This window comes from Notothenia rossii (genome assembly GCF_949606895.1).
Source record: "Notothenia rossii genome assembly, chromosome: 2".
Taxonomy (NCBI): Eukaryota; Metazoa; Chordata; class Actinopteri; order Perciformes; family Nototheniidae; genus Notothenia; species Notothenia rossii.
The window spans coordinates 57,294,898-57,312,736 of NC_136904.1; the positions used below are offsets into that span (position 1 = coordinate 57,294,898).

General features: G+C 41.8%; 2 protein-coding genes across 4 annotated transcripts in view; both read left to right on the forward strand.

Annotated features, from left to right (window-relative positions):
* LOC307029901 (collagen alpha-3(VI) chain-like) overlaps positions 1-17,839 on the forward strand; it is an 86,616-nt gene that overhangs the window by 22,826 nt on the left and 45,951 nt on the right. For all 3 annotated transcript variants that reach the window (XM_079665998.1, XM_079665999.1, XM_079666000.1), the window contains 2 exons: positions 244-879; positions 961-1,548. In XM_079665998.1, the coding sequence (XP_079522124.1) occupies positions 244-879; positions 961-1,548 (1,224 nt within the window). The remainder of the gene's footprint in view (positions 1-243; positions 880-960; positions 1,549-17,839) is intronic.
* Positions 8,908-17,839, forward strand: part of LOC307027912 (uncharacterized protein) — a gene marked incomplete at its 3' end in the record, with an annotated part of 31,690 nt that continues 22,758 nt past the window's right edge. The window contains exons 1-12 of the mRNA XM_079662608.1: positions 8,908-9,031; positions 9,166-9,765; positions 9,987-10,580; positions 10,775-11,374; positions 11,596-12,189; positions 12,384-12,983; positions 13,205-13,798; positions 13,993-14,592; positions 14,814-15,407; positions 15,602-16,201; positions 16,423-17,016; positions 17,211-17,810. Of these exons, the coding sequence (XP_079518734.1) occupies positions 8,986-9,031; positions 9,166-9,765; positions 9,987-10,580; positions 10,775-11,374; positions 11,596-12,189; positions 12,384-12,983; positions 13,205-13,798; positions 13,993-14,592; positions 14,814-15,407; positions 15,602-16,201; positions 16,423-17,016; positions 17,211-17,810 (6,616 nt within the window). The 5' untranslated portion in view covers positions 8,908-8,985. The remainder of the gene's footprint in view (positions 9,032-9,165; positions 9,766-9,986; positions 10,581-10,774; positions 11,375-11,595; positions 12,190-12,383; positions 12,984-13,204; positions 13,799-13,992; positions 14,593-14,813; positions 15,408-15,601; positions 16,202-16,422; positions 17,017-17,210; positions 17,811-17,839) is intronic.

A 17,839-nucleotide genomic window follows, 5' to 3' on the forward strand; every position in this document is an offset into this window, starting at 1 on the left:
GGGCGAGAGCAAACACCTTTTGGTAAAACAAAGTTTAGGGGGAAAACGTATGGTCTGTGGAGTACGGCTAGCCTTGTGTACGCAAACAATAAGCAGAATGAAAATATAAAGGTGTTACGGATTGCTTTGTAAGTCTTAATTCTTAGTGTTTCACTAATTGTTTTACATCTTCAAAAGCCTGAAACTATATGTAAGTGGTATCATAAAGAGGATCATTTGTTTTGTTTTTGTGCTTTTTCTTAGTGGTGGAGATAACAACAGTGCACACTCAAATAGTGGTCAGAGACATTGTCTTCCTTGTGGATGGCTCAACCTACATTGGCAGCAGTAACTTTCCTTTCATGAGAGACTTCATTATCAACGTGGTCAACCAGCTGGATGTAGGTCCTGAAAGAGTCCAGATTGGTCTCCTGCAGTTTGCTGACCGTCCGAAAATTGAATTTTATCTGAACAGTCACAGCAACAGGCAAGATGTTGTGGATAAAATCTCTCAACTCAGACTCTCCGGAGGCTCAGTTCTGAATACAGGCGCTGCTATGAATTATGCCCTTGAAAACATGTTCAGGGTATCAACTGGCTCACGCAGGAGGCAGGGAGTCCAGCAGGTGTTGGTTCTGATCACCGGTGGTCCAGCCCAGGATCAGAATCAGGTCAAATCTGTAGCTGATAAATTGGCTTTGGCTGGTGTTTTGACCTTCACAGTCAGCTCTGGGCAAGCAGATGAAGCGCTAATGAGGAATGTTGCCTTTGTTCCAGATTTGGCTTACCATGAAACAAGCTTCTCTAGTTTACCAGCTGTAGCTGAAGTAATCATGTCAAAGTTGATAACAGTTGTTGGCGATACAGATACAGTAACATCCGTATTCCCTGATGAACCTGGTGAGTTTTTAATCTTTCTGTTGATATAAATGATTAATTGTGACATACATAAAGAGTTGACTGATTTTTTTCGTCCCTCAGCTGCTGGAGGGGAAAGGGATGTTGCCTTTCTCATTGATGGCACAGAAAGTGTTCGTGGAGATTTTGAATACATCAGGGATTTTATCATTAAAGTCATTGAACCACTTGACATCGGGATTGACAAAGTGCGAGTGTCAGTGGTTCAACACAGTGAGAGTCCAACACCAACGTTCTACCTTAACACGTATCAAACCAAAGATGAGGTAATAAGAGCTGTCAATGGAATGACTCTGACTGGTGGACGAACCTTAAACACAGGAACTGCTCTTAGATTCATGAAGGACACCATCTTGTCTGAAAGGCATGGTAGCCGTTCCTTACAAAATGTCCCTCAGTTTCTCATCGTTTTGACTGGAGGCAGATCTAGGGACAATGTGAAGGATCCTGCAGGAGCGCTGAAAACAGACGGGGTCGTACCATTTGGTGTTGGTGTCAGAGATGCAGACCCGAGGCAGATTGCGGCCATTTCGCACAACCCTTCCTTTGCCTTCAATTTGAGGGAATTCAGTGAGCTTAGCACTGTACCACAAAAGCTCAACAACTACGTGAGCCTTCCAAGGGAAGAGTTGACCCTGGTTCTACAGCAAGGTAAGCTAAATGTTTTTCTGAGTTCTTCTGTATGCAACATCTTCTGTATGAAAAATGTATTTTCCACTGATGTTTTATCAGGATAACTAAATATTATTTGTTGTGTCTTAGTACAAAGCAATGCTGCAAAAAGAGATATTGTGTTCCTACTGGATGGCTCTGATAACACAAGAAATGGATTCTCAGAGATAAAGCTCTTTGTTAAGAGCATAGTGGAGAGCCTGTCTGTCAGTGAGAGCCATGACAGAGTGTCTGTGGTTCAGTTCGCTGCTAACCCTGATGTCAACTTTTATCTGAATTCTCACAAGACAAAGAATGACATGCTAAATGCTATTGATAAGTTAAGACACAAGGGTGGGAGACGCCTGAATATAGGGGGAGCTCTCCAGTTTGTGAGGCACAGTGTCTTCACTTCTTCCACGGGCAGTAGAAGACTAGAAGGAGTGCCCCAGATTTTGATTGTTCTAATTACAAAACCATCCAGTGATAATGTGAGAAGCTCAGCGTCTGCCCTTAAAGAGCATGACATTGTGTCAGTGGGGGTTGGAGTGGGAGATGCAAATCTTTCTGAGTTGGAAATGATTGCCTACAAACCTGGTTTCACATACAAAGTCACGGATTTCTCTGAGTTGCCCTCAGCACAATCACAACTTGCTGCTATACTGAACATAACCAAAGAGACTGGGGAAACCATGACTGGAATCTCTGATTTATTAGGTAAGAATTCCATGTTTAATTACATGCCTACATTTGGTGTACGATATAATGTTCTTTGTCTTCAGAATAAAATGATTTACTCTCTCTTAATATCTATCATTAATATTTAAATTAAATTCTTAGTCAAATTACTAATTTAAAGATGATGAACGACTACAAATGTTTTGGCAAATTTCTGACACGTTTCTGACATTTTATGAAAAAGCTAATTTCTCAGGCTTTTCCAGAATGTGAAACTCTTTCAAATATCTTTCAAAAAGTCGACATAAAAGTTACTGGCAAATTCTATCATACATCTTTCTGATAAAAAGATGGTTCTTTGCAGCTTGAATTAAGACTTTCAGAGCAGTGGCTCTTCTTTCTTTCTGGGCTCAGTTTATTTCTCTGAGCTTCTTTCTTGCTGATGAATCTACTTGAGGCTTAGAAAATCTTGATCGTCAATCGATGAATCATTTTTCTTTCTATCCATGTATCACCTTGTTAACACAGGCAGCAATAAGAGGGACTTAGTGTTTCTCCTTGATGGGTCAGATGAGTCCAGAAATGGCCTACCAGCTATTCGTGAGTTCATCAGAAGAATGATGGAAGACCTGGAAATTGCTGAAGATAAGATTCGGGTGTCGGTCGTACAGTATAGTAATGACAACACAGTTTACTTCAACCTTAAAACTCACAGATCAAAGAAAGCAATAATCCACGCTGTCAGAAGTCTCCGGCATAAAGGAGGAAGACCTCGGAACACTGGAGATGCTCTACAGTTTGTGCGAGACCATGTATTTACACCTTCATCCGGGAGCAGACGCCTGGAGGGAGTCCCTCAGATTCTATTTTTACTGACCGGTGGCAAGTCCAATGACGATGTCTCGCAAGCGGCATTAGACCTAAAACAAATCGGTGTTCTGTCTTTCGCCATTGGAATGAAAAACACTAAGCTGGAGGAGCTTCAAAGAATTGCCTTCTCCTCCAGATTTCTTTTCAACCTTCCTGTCTTTGGTGAACTTTTGTCTATTCAGCCGGAGATTTCTGCATTTGTCAAGGCTGAAATACAAATTGAGCCCCCCACTGTTATAGGTAAGACGTGTCCCATATTTGCATTTGAGAGTTGAAGCGACCTTCCGCTGGTTTAATGCACTTTATTTTCCATAGTTTGAATTGCAATGAAACTGCATCACCTTCTGAAGAATGTCAGCTGATCAGTTTCATGTTTCTCAAACATTTTTTCACTGGATTTCACTGGCGAGTCAACTTCCTTGAAGTACTGTTTCTTGATTGGCTCTCGTCCTTTTTCCCTTCAAGTCTTTTCTTGACAGCCAATCAGAACATCTCCCTTCTTTCTATTCTTAAGCTCTACCTTGAGCCAATGATATCACATCATTGACCAACTAATTTAGAGCTGGAGAATATTTAAATCTTTCTTTTAAACTTTTACTTCTTTCATTTCTGAAAGAGGAATATGATTTTTCTTATCTTGTAGTTGGTTTCAAGTATCTGAATACATTCTTCATCTACCATTTGTATACATTTTGAGTAGATCTAACACCTTGCTTATCATAGTAAATACCAGCTGTTATAACCTCTCCAACTACCTAATGTGTAATTATTGCACCATAATATATTTTTGCTTGTGCAGTACATGTCTAATTGTTAAATAAGGTTTTCCAATTTTTTTCTAGTTGAATTAGAGTCCCCTCAAAGAGACATAGTGTTTCTAATTGATGGGTCGGATGACACACGGAATGGCTTCCCAGCTATGAAAAGCTTTGTCCAAAAAGTGGTAGAAACACTCAGTGTTGGTGAGAACAAAGACCGTGTGTCTGTGATCCAGTATAGCAGGGATCCACAGACACATTTCAGTTTGAACACCTACAATGAAAAACTAAATGTCCTTGCTGCAGTCCAGCAGTTGAACCACAAAGGAGGCAGACCCCTTAACACTGGGGCAGCTCTTGACTACGTGAGGAAAAATGCTTTTGCTGATTCTTCTGGAAGTCGGCATCAGGACGGTGTCCCTCAAATATTGATTTTGTTGAGTGGGGGAAGATCTCAAGATGATGTTGCAATTGCTGCTGCGGCTCTAAAACAGGACAAAGTTGTTCTATTCTGTGTAGGAACAAGAACTTCAGACATAATCGAGCTCCAAATGATTGCACATAACCCTTCCTATGCCTTCTCTGTGCTCGGGTTTGATGATATTGGGAGCATCTATCAACAACTTGCCGCATTTGTGAAAAGAGTGCCTCGACAGCAGTCACGGCTAAAACCACAAAATGCATTAGGTAAGGCTTAAGATCTATCTATCTATCAATCAATCAATCAATCAATCAATCAATCAATCAATCAATCTATCTATCTATCTATCTATCTATCTATCTATCTATCTATCTATCTATCTATCTATGATAATACATATTTAACTAATTGAGCACCATCCTTCTGTCTGTTAAAGTTTCTACAGATCCAACTGAGTCCATTCAACACGATATTGTATTTTTACTGGATTGTTCAGATGAAATGCAAAATGCCTTTAAGGCAATGACTGGCTTTGTTGAGAGAATGGTTGACAAATTCAATGTGGATGAAAACAAAGATCGTGTTTCAGTGGTGCAGTACAGCAGAGAACCCTCTGTTGATTTTTTTCTGAACACACACAAAACACAGAAGGATGTTGCTGATAATGTGCGCATTCTGAGGCATAAAGGAGGCAGACCCCTAAATTCTGGTGCAGCCCTTCAGTACGTCAAGGATAATGTTTTCACTGCCTCTTCTGGAAGTAGGCACCAACAGGGTGTCCCTCAGATTTTGGTTCTTTTAACTGGCGGACGATCCAGTGATGATGTCAGAAATGCTGTAAAAAACTTGAGAGGATTCGGTGCGATGGTATATGTGGTTGGAATAAAGAATGCAGATACCCTTGAGATACAGTCTATTTCACAGGAAGCCAGTCATGCTTTCTTTGCAGCAGACTCCAGTAATCTGTCAGGCATTGAACAGCAAATATTTTCTGAAATCATGAACAATGAAACCCCTACTATCAAACACACATTATATGGTAAGAAAAAAAAATGACTGTTATGACTTTATACTGTAACCTTGTGCACAACTTCAGATTGGCATATAACTTAATTCATGGGGTAATTTAATACTTGTAGGAACTTAACATTTTTCATCACACATTTCATCATCAAACATTTGTTTTACTGCCTGTATGATTGCAGATCCCAACAGAAGAGATGTTGTTTTTTTGCTTGATGGTTCTGATGATTCTCAGCGAAGATTCCCAGATATCAAAGATTTTGTGCAGAGAATAGTGGCAGAACTGAATATTGATGCAAACAGAGATCATGTGGCTGTGCTCCAGTACAGTAACGCGCCAGAGATTGATTTTGACTTGAGACGTTACTCAACACAGGATGATGTTCTTGATGCAGTAAGAGGCCTCAGTCACAAAGGAGGTTATCCTCACAACATTGGAGCAGCTCTCCAGTATGTAAAGGACCATGTATTTACTCCTGAATTAGGAAGTAGACTCCTTGAGGGAGTTCCACAGATACTTATACTACTAAGTGGTGGAAGATCTGAGGATGACATAAGGACCCCGGTCCGAATGCTGAAAGACACCGGTGTCATTACAATTGCCATTGGAACAACTGACGCTGACACCCTACAGCTGCAAACGATTTCTCATGAACCCAATTATGCAGTCTCTATTACTGATTACGAGGAACTTCCGACAGCTAAGCAGGATGTGTTGTCATTGTTAAGAGATGCTTCTCAACGTCCAGAGCAAACCACTTCCCCAAAAGGTTTTGGTAAGATGTGATGTTTAAATCTTTTGGCTACAACGTTTTAGCAAAAATAATAAGGCAATGCGCTAAAATATATTCGAGATTATTGCTATAACTGAAATATTCACTGAAGCGTTTTAAATTACCTGTGAACTTCATATTTTTTTCTAAGTCTTTTGTCCTTGTTGCAGATTCAGAGAAAAAAGATGTAGTATTTCTTATTGATGGATCACATGACTCACGAAACAGCTTTGAAGAGATACAAGGCTTTGTTGAAAAAATGGTTGAAAGTTTAAATCTTGATGAGAACAGAGACCAAGTGGCTATTGTTCAATTCAGCCGTGATGCCACAGCCAATTTCTACCTGAATTCCTATTCAACCAAGAACGATGTGCTCAATTCCATAAGAACAATAAGACATAAGTTGGGCAGACCTCTTAACATTGGCAAAGCACTTGAGTTTGTCAAAGACAATGTCTTTGCTGACTCAGTTGGAGGCAGAAGTGCAGAATCAATCCCTCAATATTTGTATGTTTTTAGTGGTGGGAGGTCAGGGGATGATGTCAGAGGACCAGCACAATCACTCAAAGAAAATGGCATAAATACTTTTACTATTGGAACAAAGAATGCTGATACATTGGAAATGCAAACCATCTCTTTCACTCCAGCACATTATTTTCATGTCACAAACTTTAACAATCTGCAAAGCATACCTACATCTGTAGAAGCCACATTGAGGGGTGTTCAAGAAACAACAGAAATGCCAACTGCAATTGGTAAGATTTAGAGAAATAGCCATCATTTTTGCATGAAGATCTGCTAGATGGACATACAAGTTGTATGATTGTATACTAAAAAAATGTCCGTCTAAGGTAAATATGTTGGTTTTGTAAAATGTTTGTTTTTATCGATTTCAGACACTTCCACAATTTCAGAGTTAAAGCTGCTGAGTGCCGATGTTGTTTTTCTTATTGATGGATCAGATGAAATGCGAGCAAGTGAAAGACACATTTTTCATTTTGTCAGAGAGTTTGTTAAGCAAACAGAAATTGGGCCAAGCAAGGTGCAAGTGGCTCTGACTCAGTACAGCACAGAGCCCACTTCTGAGTTTTTCTTGAACACGCACTCACTTAAAGACGATGTCATCGGTCATTTGAGCAATGTCAAACTAAAAGGAGGGTTCAGTGTGAATACTGGTCTGGCCCTTGATTACGTGAAGAACAATGTGTTCAGTGCTTCACCTGGGAGCAGATCCCAGCAAGGAGTTCCACAGATACTGATTCTCTTAAGTGGGAGAAAGTCAGAAGATGATGTCTTAGGTCCAGTGGAAAGAATTAGAAAGACTGGAATTGTAATTTTCAGTGTTGGCATGATTGATGCAGAAAGAGTGGAGATGGAGCAAATAGCACACAGCCCTAAAGCGAAGTATTTAATCAAGGGCATTTCTGACTTTCCTCTTGTGAGAGAACAGTTGCTGTCAGACATTGCATCTCATAAAGATACTGACAGCCCTGGTGTAGGTGAGTGAGATTGATTTTTCTTGACTTTATCTTTAATTAATAGATACATGGAACACTATCTTTATAATGTACAGCAATTCAAACCCTGTATACTGCATTTATTTTACTTTCATCCGCAGTTTTCAGATTTCTTTTGTTAACCGACTTATATGACTCTGGAATTTTCTAGGTTCAAGCACCAGTATAAGGAGAAATATTGTCTTTCTCATTGATGGATCTGATGATGTCAGGAGTCGATTCCCTGCTTTACGTGAATTTGTTGCAAAGATTGTTGAAGGCTTAGACCTGGACCAAGGAAAAGATAAAGTAGCTGTTGTGCAGTATAGCAACAATGCTGAACTCAATTTCAATTTAAATACCTACAAAACAAAAGAAGATGTTCTTAAGCATGTTGCAAGTTTAAAACCAAAAGGTGGAAGACCTCAGTATATTGGAGCAGCATTGCAGTTTGTGAAGGATAACGTCTTTATTTCAAAGGCTGGAGGTCAGCATCAGGAAGGTACCAAGCACATACTCGTCATATTGGCTAGTGGAAGGTCTAGAGATTCTCCACGAGGCCCTGCAAGTAAGCTGAAGGCTGAAGGGGTTGTCACATTTGCAATTGGATCAAGAATGACAAATTCCGCTGAGATGCAAGTCATTTCCGCTGACCCAAATTATGCCTACTCAGTCCCCGACTTTGTAAATCTCCCTCGTATTCAACAAAGTTTAATGAGTCATCTCACTCAAATGGGGGCTGGGGATGAAACTAAAGCAGGTAAGAATTTCGATTATTTGAAAATGTATTCAAACAAATCTTCCGTTGGTGATACATATATAATGATTGTGATTAACATAATTCAACTCCACTTTTGTTAACAGAAAAACATATGGAAAATGGAAGAGACATAGTTTTTCTTTTGGATGGATCTGATAACACCAGCAATGGATTTTCAGCAATTCAAGATTTCCTGTACAAAGTAATAGAAAAGTTAAATATTGGACCAAATGAAGACAGAGTTGCTGTTATTCAATTCAGCAATGTGGCACGAGCCAATTTCTTTTTAAATTCCTTTATGAAGAAGGAAGCTCTCCTGACAGCTGTCAGAAGGCTCTCACACAAAGGTGGAAGACCTCTGAAAATGGGTGCAGCTCTCACATATGTTAAAGAAAATGTATTCACAACTGCCTCAGGTAGCAGATACATTGCAAATGTGCCACAAACTCTTGTTGTTCTAAGTGGTGGACCATCAAATGACAGTGTGGATTTGCCTTCTGCTTCTCTAAAAGAAAGCAATGTCACAATATTAACCATTGGAACAAAATACGCTGACCCTAAAGAAATGGAGAGACTATCTCATAATTCAAGTTACACTTTTTCTGTTTCTGATGAAGCTGAACTTACAAATATACAAGAGCAAGTTGTTGGTACAATTATGGAAGAAACATTGAAAAGTGAAGTTCCAAAAACTGAAGTCATTGGTAAGAATAATTGCATTGATAGCCTTTATTGAAGTCAATTTTAAATCAAGAAAAGCTGTACAAATTGAGGTTAGCTTTCATCCTATGACTCTTGACAATAAACCTAAACATCTCTACAATTATATGTTCCCTAGTGGAGAGACAACAACCAGGAAGAGATTTTGTGTTCTTGTTGGATGGATCTGATAGTACAAGAAGTGGATTCCCAGCCATGCAAGACTTTGTCCAAAGAGTAGTAGAGAAACTAAGTGTGGACGACAACAAAGACCGTGTGTCAGTGGTGCAGTACAGCAGAGATCCAGCTGTCAATTTCTATCTGAACACATACAAGACAAAAGGGGAAATCCTTGACACAGTCAGAGGTTTGAAACACAAAGGCGGAAGACCCCTCAACACTGGAGCAGCTCTCCAGTACTTGAGGGATAATGTCTTTACAGCCTCTGCTGGAAGCAGGCGCCTAGAAGGAGTTCCACAGATCCTGTTATTGCTAAGTGGCGGAAGGTCTTTTGACAGTGTTGATGCACCAGCCTCTGATCTCAAACAGCTGGGTGTCTTGACCTTCGCGATTGGAACCAGGAGCTCTGATAGCAGAGAACTGGAAAAGATATCCCACGGTCCCAATTTTGTTCTATCTGTGTCTGATTTCAATGACCTTCCCAGTATCCAACAGCAACTTCAGTCCTCGGTGGAGGCTGTGGTTATAGACGTCACCCCACAAAACCCAACTGTACTTGGTATGTTAACAAGCATGTCCTCTTGTTGGCCTGAAGCCTACCTGACTTATTTGACCTACATTGTACTTTTAAATAGAGGGGGTGCCGATTTTATTTTCACTGTTTACAATTAAAGTACTCATTGCTAGGTGCTTTCAAAAAGATAGTCCAAATCTTGAGAACTATTCCATGCACATATTATTGCAACGGTTTTAATATTTTGTCTACCTGTCTTTTCTCAGTTGACTCTGCCAAAAAGGACATTGTGTTCCTTCTGGATGGCTCTGATAGCACAAGGAATGGCTTCCCTGCCATGCGTGATTTTGTTGAGAGGGTGGTGGAGAAACTCAATGTGGGAGAGGACAGAGACCGTGTCTCTGTAGTACAGTACAGCAAAGATGCAGAGGTCAATTTCTACTTGAAAACATACAGCACAAAAGAGGATATTGTTGATTCAGTTAGAGGGTTGAGACACAAAGGAGGCAGACCCCTCAACACCGGGGCTGCCCTCCAATACGTCAGAGAATATGTCTTTACAAACTCCTCCGGGAGTAGGCGCCTGCAGGGTGTTCCACAAATGTTGATCCTGCTAAATGGTGGAAGGTCTTTTGACAATGTAGACACCCCAGCCTCTGCTCTCAAACAGCAGGGCATCATTGTGCTTGGTATTGGAACAAGGAACTCTGACAGTGGAGAGCTGAAGAAGATATCATATGACCCTAGTTACGCTCTATCAGTGTCTGAGTTTACTGACCTCCCCAGTGTCCAAGAACAGCTCTCCTCTGTGATGAGCACAGTGCTAGTGAGAGCTATGCCGGTAACACCAACAGAAACTGGTAAGAAAGTGACTTACTTACATTCCAAAATCATTGTAGGATGCAATTTGAACTGTATTCAAGTGTAATTCACTAAATTCAGCTTTGAAAAAAACAGTTGCGCCATCAGAATTGCTGTTAAAATGTCGCTTTGTTTTCATCATATGACACTTGACAACAAACCTAAACATCTCTACAATTCTATGTTTTTCTAGTGGAGAAACAACAACCAGGAAGAGATTTTGTGTTCTTGTTGGATGGATCTGATAGTACAAGAAGTGGATTCTCAGCCATGCAAGAATTTGTCCAAAGAGTAGTAGAGAAACTCAGTGTGGACGACAACAAAGACCGTGTGTCAGTGGTGCAGTACAGCAGAGATCCAGCTGTCAATTTCTATCTGAACACATACAAGACAAACGGGGAAATCCTTGACACAGTCAGAGGTTTGAAACACAAAGGCGGAAGACCCCTCAACACTGGAGCAGCTCTCCAGTACTTGAGGGATAATGTCTTTACAGCCTCTGCTGGAAGCAGGCGCCTAGAAGGAGTTCCACAGATCCTGTTATTGCTAAGTGGCGGAAGGTCTTTTGACAGTGTTGATGCACCAGCCTCTGATCTCAAACAGCTGGGTGTCTTGACCTTCGCGATTGGAACCAGGAGCTCTGATAGCAGAGAACTGGAAAAGATATCCCACGGTCCCAATTTTGTTCTATCTGTGTCTGATTTCAATGACCTTCCCAGTATTCAACAGCAACTTCAGTCCTCGGTGGAGGCTGTGGTTATAGACGTCACCCCACAAAACCCAACTGTACTTGGTATGTTAACAAGCATGTCCTCTTGTTGGCCTGAAGCCTACCTGACTTATTTGACCTACATTGTACTTTTAAATAGAGAGGGTGCCGGTTTTATTTTCACCGTTTACAATTAAAGTAGTCATTGCTAGGTGCTTTCAAAAAGATAGTGCAAATCTTGAGAACTATTCCATGCACATATTATTGCAACGGTTTTAATATTTTGTCTACCTGTCTTTTCTCAGTTGACTCTGCCAAAAAGGACATTGTGTTCCTTCTGGATGGCTCTGATAGCACAAGGAATGGCTTCCCTGCCATGCGTGATTTTGTTGAGAGGGTGGTGGAGAAACTCAATGTGGGAGAGGACAGAGACCGTGTCTCTGTAGTACAGTACAGCAAAGATGCAGAGGTCAATTTCTACTTGAAAACATACAGCACAAAAGAGGATATTGTTGATTCAGTTAGAGGGTTGAGACACAAAGGAGGCAGACCCCTCAACACCGGGGCTGCCCTCCAATACGTCAGAGAATATGTCTTTACAAACTCCTCCGGGAGTAGGCGCCTGCAGGGTGTTCCACAAATGTTGATCCTGCTAAATGGTGGAAGGTCTTTTGACAATGTAGACACCCCAGCCTCTGCTCTCAAACAGCAGGGCATCATTGTGGTTGGTATTGGAACAAGGAACTCTGACAGTGGAGAGCTGAAGAAGATATCATATGACCCTAGTTACGCTCTATCAGTGTCTGAGTTTACTGACCTCCCCAGTGTCCAAGAACAGCTCTCCTCTGTGATGAGCACAGTGCTAGTGAGAGCTATGCCGGTAACACCAACAGAAACTGGTAAGAAAGTGACTTACTTACATTCCAAAATCATTGTAGGATGCAATTTGAACTGTATTCAAGTGTAATTCACTAAATTCAGCTTTGAAAAAAACAGTTGCGCCATCAGAATTGCTGTTAAAATGTCGCTTTGTTTTCATCATATGACACTTGACAACAAACCTAAACATCTCTACAATTCTATGTTTTTCTAGTGGAGAAACAACAACCAGGAAGAGATTTTGTGTTCTTGTTGGATGGATCTGATAGTACAAGAAGTGGATTCCCAGCCATGCAAGACTTTGTCCAAAGAGTAGTAGAGAAACTCAGTGTGGACGACAACAAAGACCGTGTGTCAGTGGTGCAGTACAGCAGAGATCCAGCTGTCAATTTCTATCTGAACACATACAAGACAAAAGGGGAAATCCTTGACACAGTCAGAGGTTTGAAACACAAAGGCGGAAGACCCCTCAACACTGGAGCAGCTCTCCAGTACTTGAGGGATAATGTCTTTACAGCCTCTGCTGGAAGCAGGCGCCTAGAAGGAGTTCCACAGATCCTGTTATTGCTAAGTGGCGGAAGGTCTTTTGACAGTGTTGATGCACCAGCCTCTGATCTCAAACAGCTGGGTGTCTTGACCTTCGCGATTGGAACCAGGAGCTCTGATAGCAGAGAACTGGAAAAGATATCCCACGGTCCCAATTTTGTTCTATCTGTGTCTGATTTCAAAGACCTTCCCAGTATCCAACAGCAACTTCAGTCCTCGGTGGAGGCTGTGGTTATAGACGTCACACCACAAAACCCAACTGTACTTGGTATGTTAACAAGCATGTCCTCTTGTTGGCCTGAAGCCTACCTGACTTATTTGACCTACATTGTACTTTTAAATAGAGAGGGTGCCGGTTTTATTTTCACTGTTTACAATTAAAGTAGTCATTGCTAGGTGCTTTCAAAAAGATAGTGCAAATCTTGAGAACTATTCCATGCACATATTATTGCAACGGTTTTAATATTTTGTCTACCTGTCTTTTCTCAGTTGACTCTGCCAAAAAAGACATTGTGTTCCTTCTGGATGGCTCTGATAGCACAAGGAATGGCTTCCCTGCCATGCGTGATTTTGTTGAGAGGGTGGTGGAGAAACTCAATGTGGGAGAGGACAGAGACCGTGTCTCTGTAGTACAGTACAGCAAAGATGCAGAGGTCAATTTCTACTTGAAAACATACAGCACAAAAGAGGATATTGTTGATTCAGTTAGAGGGTTGAGACACAAAGGAGGCAGACCCCTCAACACCGGGGCTGCCCTCCAATACGTCAGAGAATATGTCTTTACAAACTCCTCCGGGAGTAGGCGCCTGCAGGGTGTTCCACAAATGTTGATCCTGCTAAATGGTGGAAGGTCTTTTGACAATGTAGACACCCCAGCCTCTGCTCTCAAACAGCAGGGCATCATTGTGGTTGGTATTGGAACAAGGAACTCTGACAGTGGAGAGCTGAAGAAGATATCATATGACCCTAGTTACGCTCTATCAGTGTCTGAGTTTACTGACCTCCCCAGTGTCCAAGAACAGCTCTCCTCTGTGATGAGCACAGTGCTAGTGAGAGCTATGCCGGTAACACCAACAGAAACTGGTAAGAAAGTGACTTACTTACATTCCAAAATCATTGTAGGATGCAATTTGAACTGTATTCAAGTGTAATTCACTAAATTCAGCTTTGAAAAAAACAGTTGCGCCATCAGAATTGCTGTTAAAATGTCGCTTTGTTTTCATCATATGACACTTGACAACAAACCTAAACATCTCTACAATTCTATGTTTTTCTAGTGGAGAAACAACAACCAGGAAGAGATTTTGTGTTCTTGTTGGATGGATCTGATAGTACAAGAAGTGGATTCCCAGCCATGCAAGACTTTGTCCAAAGAGTAGTAGAGAAACTCAGTGTGGACGACAACAAAGACCGTGTGTCAGTGGTGCAGTACAGCAGAGATCCAGCTGTCAATTTCTATCTGAACACATACAAGACAAAAGGGGAAATCCTTGACACAGTCAGAGGTTTGAAACACAAAGGCGGAAGACCCCTCAACACTGGAGCAGCTCTCCAGTACTTGAGGGATAATGTCTTTACAGCCTCTGCTGGAAGCAGGCGCCTAGAAGGAGTTCCACAGATCCTGTTATTGCTAAGTGGCGGAAGGTCTTTTGACAGTGTTGATGCACCAGCCTCTGATCTCAAACAGCTGGGTGTCTTGACCTTCGCGATTGGAACCAGGAGCTCTGATAGCAGAGAACTGGAAAAGATATCCCACGGTCCCAATTTTGTTCTATCTGTGTCTGATTTCAAAGACCTTCCCAGTATCCAACAGCAACTTCAGTCCTCGGTGGAGGCTGTGGTTATAGACGTCACACCACAAAACCCAACTGTACTTGGTATGTTAACAAGCATGTCCTCTTGTTGGCCTGAAGCCTACCTGACTTATTTGACCTACATTGTACTTTTAAATAGAGAGGGTGCCGGTTTTATTTTCACTGTTTACAATTAAAGTAGTCATTGCTAGGTGCTTTCAAAAAGATAGTGCAAATCTTGAGAACTATTCCATGCACATATTATTGCAACGGTTTTAATATTTTGTCTACCTGTCTTTTCTCAGTTGACTCTGCCAAAAAAGACATTGTGTTCCTTCTGGATGGCTCTGATAGCACAAGGAATGGCTTCCCTGCCATGCGTGATTTTGTTGAGAGGGTGGTGGAGAAACTCAATGTGGGAGAGGACAGAGACCGTGTCTCTGTAGTACAGTACAGCAAAGATGCAGAGGTCAATTTCTACTTGAAAACATACAGCACAAAAGAGGATATTGTTGATTCAGTTAGAGGGTTGAGACACAAAGGAGGCAGACCCCTCAACACCGGGGCTGCCCTCCAATACGTCAGAGAATATGTCTTTACAAACTCCTCCGGGAGTAGGCGCCTGCAGGGTGTTCCACAAATGTTGATCCTGCTAAATGGTGGAAGGTCTTTTGACAATGTAGACACCCCAGCCTCTGCTCTCAAACAGCAGGGCATCATTGTGGTTGGTATTGGAACAAGGAACTCTGACAGTGGAGAGCTGAAGAAGATATCATATGACCCTAGTTACGCTCTATCAGTGTCTGAGTTTACTGACCTCCCCAGTGTCCAAGAACAGCTCTCCTCTGTGATGAGCACAGTGCTAGTGAGAGCTATGCCGGTAACACCAACAGAAACTGGTAAGAAAGTGACTTACTTACATTCCAAAATCATTGTAGGATGCAATTTGAACTGTATTCAAGTGTAATTCACTAAATTCAGCTTTGAAAAAAACAGTTGCGCCATCAGAATTGCTGTTAAAATGTCGCTTTGTTTTCATCATATGACACTTGACAACAAACCTAAACATCTCTACAATTCTATGTTTTTCTAGTGGAGAAACAACAACCAGGAAGAGATTTTGTGTTCTTGTTGGATGGATCTGATAGTACAAGAAGTGGATTCCCAGCCATGCAAGACTTTGTCCAAAGAGTAGTAGAGAAACTCAGTGTGGACGACAACAAAGACCGTGTGTCAGTGGTGCAGTACAGCAGAGATCCAGCTGTCAATTTCTATCTGAACACATACAAGACAAAAGGGGAAATCCTTGACACAGTCAGAGGTTTGAAACACAAAGGCGGAAGACCCCTCAACACTGGAGCAGCTCTCCAGTACTTGAGGGATAATGTCTTTACAGCCTCTGCTGGAAGCAGGCGCCTAGAAGGAGTTCCACAGATCCTGTTATTGCTAAGTGGCGGAAGGTCTTTTGACAGTGTTGATGCACCAGCCTCTGATCTCAAACAGCTGGGTGTCTTGACCTTCGCGATTGGAACCAGGAGCTCTGATAGCAGAGAACTGGAAAAGATATCCCACGGTCCCAATTTTGTTCTATCTGTGTCTGATTTCAATGACCTTCCCAGTATCCAACAGCAACTTCAGTCCTCGGTGGAGGCTGTGGTTATAGACGTCACACCACAAAACCCAACTGTACTTGGTATGTTAACAAGCATGTCCTCTTGTTGGCCTGAAGCCTACCTGACTTATTTGACCTACATTGTACTTTTAAATAGAGAGGGTGCCGGTTTTATTTTCACTGTTTACAATTAAAGTAGTCATTGCTAGGTGCTTTCAAAAAGATAGTGCAAATCTTGAGAACTATTCCATGCACATATTATTGCAACGGTTTTAATATTTTGTCTACCTGTCTTTTCTCAGTTGACTCTGCCAAAAAGGACATTGTGTTCCTTCTGGATGGCTCTGATAGCACAAGGAATGGCTTCCCTGCCATGCGTGATTTTGTTGAGAGGGTGGTGGAGAAACTCAATGTGGGAGAGGACAGAGACCGTGTCTCTGTAGTACAGTACAGCAAAGATGCAGAGGTCAATTTCTACTTGAAAACATACAGCACAAAAGAGGATATTGTTGATTCAGTTAGAGGGTTGAGACACAAAGGAGGCAGACCCCTCAACACCGGGGCTGCCCTCCAATACGTCAGAGAATATGTCTTTACAAACTCCTCCGGGAGTAGGCGCCTTCAGGGTGTTCCACAAATGTTGATCCTGCTAAATGGTGGAAGGTCTTTTGACAATGTAGACACCCCAGCCTCTGCTCTCAAACAGCAGGGCATCATTGTGGTTGGTATTGGAACAAGGAACTCTGACAGTGGAGAGCTGAGGAAGATATCATATGACCCTAGTTACGCTCTATCAGTGTCTGAGTTTACTGACCTCCCCAGTGTCCAAGAACAGCTCTCCTCTTTGATGAGCACAGTGCTAGTGAGAGCTATGCCGGTAACACCAACAGAAACTGGTAAGAAAGTGACTTACTTACATTCCAAAATCATTGTAGGATGCAATTTGAACTGTATTCAAGTGTAATTCACTAAATTCAGCTTTGAAAAAAACAGTTGCGCCATCAGAATTGCTGTTAAAATGTCGCTTTGTTTTCATCATATGACTCTTGACAACAAACCTAAACATCTCTACAATTCTATGTTTTTCTAGTGGAGAAACAACAACCAGGAAGAGATTTTGTGTTCTTGTTGGATGGATCTGATAGTACAAGAAGTGGATTCTCAGCCATGCAAGAATTTGTCCAAAGAGTAGTAGAGAAACTCAGTGTGGACGACAACAAAGACCGTGTGTCAGTGGTGCAGTACAGCAGAGATCCAGCTGTCAATTTCTATCTGAACACATACAAGACAAAAGGGGAAATCCTTGACACAGTCAGAGGTTTGAAACACAAAGGCGGAAGACCCCTCAACACTGGAGCAGCTCTCCAGTACTTGAGGGATAATGTCTTTACAGCCTCTGCTGGAAGCAGGCGCCTAGAAGGAGTTCCACAGATCCTGTTATTGCTAAGTGGCGGAAGGTCTTTTGACAGTGTTGATGCACCAGCCTCTGATCTCAAACAGCTGGGTGTCTTGACCTTCGCGATTGGAACCAGGAGCTCTGATAGCAGAGAACTGGAAAAGATATCCCACGGTCCCAATTTTGTTCTATCTGTGTCTGATTTCAATGACCTTCCCAGTATCCAACAGCAACTTCAGTCCTCGGTGGAGGCTGTGGTTATAGACGTCACACCACAAAACCCAACTGTACTTGGTATGTTAACAAGCATGTCCTCTTGTTGG